Consider the following 5,399-nt stretch of genomic DNA (forward strand, 5'->3'; position numbering starts at 1 on the left):
TGTCTTTTATGGGGATGAGTGAATAATAAGTGGATACTAAATTTTATAATTATATGTATATGTCTAATATAATTCTTGCAATCTTCAACTAATTCAAGTGATGCACTTCCTTCTTCATCTAACAAATAAACCAAGCCACTCATGCTGATGGAGTCATGAGTTATTACATGCACACAATTCAAAGATGTGGTAACAACTTCAAAGAATATATTATCATCCCAAATAACCTCAGACAAATATTTTTATTTCATTTCAAGCCATTAATATAATATGGCATATATATTTTTTTACAATATATAAATAATTATTACTATGAGGAGACAAGTTCCTTAGGACAAGACTTAAAAAAATAATATCTTATTACAACGTGGAGTATGTTTTTAGTTAGGAAAAAGCCATGAGTACAAGGAATTTTTGACAGAATTTTTATCTACACTGACATGGTCGCAGATGATTGGATTGATTTCTTTATTCTTTTTCCATCTTTCAATCAATTCCTGCCATGTATTGTTTGTCAAAGTTTTTTTTTTCCTGTACTTGAAGCATGATTCATTTATAGCTAGTCTATGTTGGGAGAAATAATTTGAAATGAAAAATTAATTTTTTGAGATAATGTGATTAAAAGTAGGTCCTTCTTTGACCTCGTTTTTGAGAATTCACCTTTTCTAAAATTAATTTTCAATCATATATATTATGAGATTCAAAATTTTTATCAATTTTTCAACTATATATTTAGTCAAGTTTTATTAGAATATATTATAAATTTATCTTTTTATCAAAACTAATCAATAGTCATTAATCAACGTGTAAAATGATTTGTTTAAAAGAACACGTGATTAAAAATAAATTTTTTGAATTTGCTCCCTAATAGTCATTAGTTCGAGTCTCCTAAAGGTCATTGAGATAAGTACCCGATTATAAATTTCAGGACCTCGTAGAATTAGTCGAAATGCACGCGAGTTGATTAGGACATCCATGATCATAAAAAAAATAAATTTCAAATTTATTTAATTTTTTTAAATGAATCGGTCTAGACGCTCAGGCCCCTTTTGTGTAAAAAAGGGAAAAAGGAAAATCGAAAAATCGAAAAAGAAAAAACTAAAAAAAAAAAAAAAAGTCAAAAGAAAAAGTAGGAGAATAGAGGAAATAAGGGATGAAAATCTGAAACACCCACTTTAATGAAGGACGACAATTCACATGACTAGTGACCTACAAAATGGGAAAACTAACTAACCACTTAGCATCAGAAACACCCATCCCCTTCCCTTCATCTCCCGAAGTAATGCTAAAATTCGATTAAGGAAAAAAATAATAATAAAAAAAAGTCGGCCGCTTTTCTCTCGTCACTCTCATCCTTCTCTACAGTTTCTTCTCTTCCAGAATCCCCCTTCCCCAAACAGGGAGTTTCTTGGTGACTTTCGAATCTATACATAGAACATGTATGTACTTTCCTACTTTTCTTTGAGTGTTTTAACGTGAAGTTATGTATGTGTAAACACAAACGTTTATACATATGTGATATTGACTTATGTGCCGCAGAAATCTAAAAGACTAATTTATTTATTTATTTTAATACAGTATGGAAGTGTATTCGCTAGATCTTACTTTTGTTACACTGTATATATTTTAGTGTTAGGGGTGTTTTCTTTTACCAAATCTTAGATTTCTAGTACGTGATTTAGTCGCGAGGTCTAATTGAGAGTTGGTTGTTTTGTTTTGCAAGTGAAAAGGAAAATCCGAGGAACCGAGAATTTAGGGTCTGATTTGTTTAGCGATTCTTTTTTATTCCGGTAAAGGGTTGATGTTAGTCCTAATACGAGAAGATTAGGGTTTTAGATTGTCGGAATTTTGTGGGCAATTTGGGGATGTTAGAAAAGGAGGAATCTACTGGTGCTACTGCTGATAATAGCGAAAGTTCTCAAGGGCCGTGCCAAGTTTCTGGTGGCAGGAAATTTTATTGGCGGTCTGCATCATGGTCATCTTCGCGGACTTCACTGCCCCCGATTAACCCAGACACTGATAATAAAGATGGCTTAAATCTTATTGGCAACAATAACAGTAATTGTGGGGTGGGTCAGCGCATTCCTCCTCCATTAACCCCTAGAACCCAACACAGCTTTAAGGGCAGGTCGTGTCTGCCTCCATTGGCAATTGCTCGTAGGAGCTTAGATGAGTGGCCAAAAGCAGGGTCTGATGATATTGGTGAGTGGCCGCTTATTACTACACCTGGTGGGAGGAGCTCAACTGGTTGTGGGGAGAGGTTGAAACTTGATTTGTCAAATATACAGAAAAACCCTGATAGCAATGTATGTGGGCTTGTGAAGAGAGAAAAGATTGCTTTCTTTGACAAGGAGTGTTCGAAGGTGGCTGAACACATTTATCTTGGCGGCGATGCTGTTGCAAGGGATAGGGAGATACTTAAGCAGCATGGCATTACTCATATTCTAAATTGTGTGGGATTTGTATGCCCGGAGTATTTCAAGGCTGATTTTGTGTATAAGACATTATGGTTGCAGGATAACCCTTCTGAGGATATTACCAGCATACTGTATGATGTTTTTGACTATTTTGAATATGTTAGAGAACAGGGTGGAAGGGTTTTTGTTCATTGTTGTCAGGGTGTCTCTCGATCTACATCATTGGTGATTGCTTATCTAATGTGGCGAGAAGGGCAAAGCTTTGATGATGCATTTCGATATGTGAAGGCTGCTAGAGGAATTGCTGATCCAAATATGGGTTTCGCATGCCAGTTATTGCAGTGCCAAAAAAGGGTTCATGCTTTCCCTTTGAGCCCCAGTTCTTTACTAAGGATGTATAGGATGGCTCCACACTCACCTTACGATCCTCTGCATCTGGTTCCTAAAATGCTAAACGACCCTTCGACATCTGCTTTGGATTCTAGAGGTGCGTTTATTATACATGCTCCTTCTACAATTTATGTTTGGATTGGCAAGAGTTGTGAAGCAATTATGGAAAGGGATGCCCGAGGAGCTGTTTGCCAAATTGTTCGGTATGAAAAAGTTCAGTGTCCAATAGTAGTTATTAAGGAAGGTCAGGAGCCTTCATACTTCTGGGATGCTTTCTCTAACCTGCTGCCGTTGATGGACACATCTAGCAATGGAGTATGTATTGCTGGCTCGACAACTAAAATTCCAACGCGGGAGAGGCTAGTGGACTCATATGATGTCGAATTTGAGATATTTCGAAAAGCAACAATTGGTGGATTTGTTCCGCCTTCTGCCTCTTCTGAAGCCGAACACGAAACGCACCTTCCTGTGAGAGAAAGCTGTTGGAGCGTGCTAAGGTGTAAGTTTGTTTCCGGTAATATGGAGGAGTTTGTTTCTGCTTCTAAGTCAGGTATCTCCAGAATCTACCCTGATTCCCCTTCCATTTTTGATAGTCATTGTGCAGCTAAACAGATACAATCTTCTGCAAATTCTTTGTTGTCGTCAAAGTCACTATCCTTTTCATCGTCATCACCTTCGTCAATGTCTTTGTCTTCATCACCTTCATTTTCTTCACCTCATTATTTCTCTCCAGACTCTATTTCTCCTGATTCAAGCAATAGCTCAACATATTTTTTGGATTCCCCTGCTACATCCCCTTTGGCTTTGTCATGTAATAATGTAACATCTGCATGTCTGTCTAGCTTCTCTAACATATCCCTGCACTCATCCAAATTTTCTCCTCACTCTGTATCTAAAAGTTCAAAGTATATCGATGTCAATTTTAAGTCACAGCCTTTTTCACATGCTGGTTCTTCACCATCTAAAAAGTTACCCCTTTCCATTGCCGAGCGGAGAGGTAGCTTATCAAAGTGTCTTAAGCTGCCCCTGCAGGCTGATAATTCTCAAGAAAAAGATGCTCCTTCAAGTGGTCTCATCAATGAATACGATGTCGTCAGTGCTAATGGTGATGCTTTTTCATTAAATGAATTACATAATAGGGAAGAAGCCATGCAGCATGAGGGGGAGAGAAGGGAAAATATAGTGAACGGACTGCTGTTATCTTCAGGTGGGGGTGCTACTGTAAATTCATGCCACGAGAAAGTTAGTTTGTTGAAACATTCCAACAAACTGTGCGAGCGTCCTTTGGGAGAAAAGGAGGCAGGTCTATTGGACATAATGATAGACGGTATCTCATCATCTTCTAACTCAATGAAACCAGTAGTATGTCGATGGCCTAGCTTGGAAAGGCTTGTAAGTGTTGGTACTTATGGGTTGGATTCCAAATCTGTATTCCTTCTTATTACTCCGAATTCAGGTTCTGGCAAAGTTGAGGATAGCATTCTATATGTATGGGTGGGAAGATCTTTCAGTTGTGATGGAACAGAAATGACATTAGGTAGCCAGAACAGTTCGGATAGTCTAGAAGAGATTGATTGGATAAGAGCTAGTTCTGATGTGCTTTCTCAAATGGGATTGCCGGAGGACATCAAAATCGAGGTATAGATAACTTTTCATGTTATTTGTTTCTCGACTTCCTCCCATTTTACCAATTTTGGCTAGGGGTTTAGATGCATGATGACCAAGAGAGATTCTAAGGAGAATGATTTTGTGTTTTGCTTGTTTCCAGTTTGTATATGCATGTGCTTATTGTCTATTTACTTTTGTTCTCTTAGCTTTTTTAAACACTGTAAGAAACTGTAGCATTTGACTGAAATTAATAAACAGATTATCAAGGAAAATGAAGAACCTGAAGAGTTTCTTGCCTTGTTAAGTTCTTTGTGACCTCTCATTTCTCCAGCTTCGACAATTGGCAGTTCTACATTTTTGCCTGGCTTTGAAGCAACTTCATCCGGCAAAAGTATGAGGTATATAGCATTTTTTGTTATCTAGGATATACAATTGGATGCTGTCTTTTTTGTTTCCACAATGGAATTGCAAATCTGTTGGATCTAACTTCAAATAATGATGCTGACCGAGAACTTTTTTGGGCAGTAGAAGGTTATTGCTTTAGTGAAAGATTAAAACTAAAATAATAGACCATTAGACCACCACCTCTTATCTATGAAAACAACATGAATTTTCTGTGGGTTAAAAGAAACACTGTTAGTTACTGAACTTATAGCGTTGTTTTACTTGGTCGGCTAACATTTTTGTCTTATTTAAATTCGTTACTGAACTTCTATTTTTCTTTTAGTATAAGCATTTTGCATGTCTTTGTTTGTTACATTAACCAAAAAGGCTAACACACCAAACAAAAAACATGACATTGCATAAAAAACTGTCAACCGCTAATCGTGTTGCCATTTTGCCAGATCTTATATAGGAGGATCGCACTTCAGAAATTCAATTTTCACGTGATAAGGTATTACGGTTGAACAGAGTCAAGAGACAATTCAACCCCTTATTTTCAATTATTTAAATTTATAAATAAGAGCTAATAAAACAGAAAAA

General features: G+C 36.7%; 1 protein-coding gene across 2 annotated transcripts; it reads left to right on the plus strand.

The window, feature by feature from the left end:
• Positions 1–1,230: 1,230 nt before the first annotated feature.
• On the plus strand, positions 1,231–5,399 carry LOC111382881 (protein-tyrosine-phosphatase MKP1). Of its 2 annotated transcripts, XR_002700650.1 has the most exons (4): positions 1,231–1,439; positions 1,724–4,445; positions 4,674–4,813; positions 5,261–5,399. XR_002700650.1 is itself a non-coding variant. In XM_023006944.1 (3 exons), the coding sequence occupies exons 2-3, from the start codon at positions 1,866–1,868 to the stop codon at positions 4,728–4,730; spliced, it is 2,637 nt and encodes an 878-aa protein (XP_022862712.1). In that variant the 5' UTR covers positions 1,231–1,439; positions 1,724–1,865; the 3' UTR covers positions 4,731–5,399. The 2 variants fall into 2 exon arrangements, 1 of the variants encoding a protein (XP_022862712.1); XM_023006944.1 differs by having other exon boundaries at positions 4,674–5,399.

Source organism: Olea europaea, chromosome 1, assembly GCF_002742605.1.
Source record: "Olea europaea var. sylvestris chromosome 1, O_europaea_v1, whole genome shotgun sequence".
NCBI classification, from domain to species: domain Eukaryota; kingdom Viridiplantae; phylum Streptophyta; class Magnoliopsida; order Lamiales; family Oleaceae; genus Olea; species Olea europaea.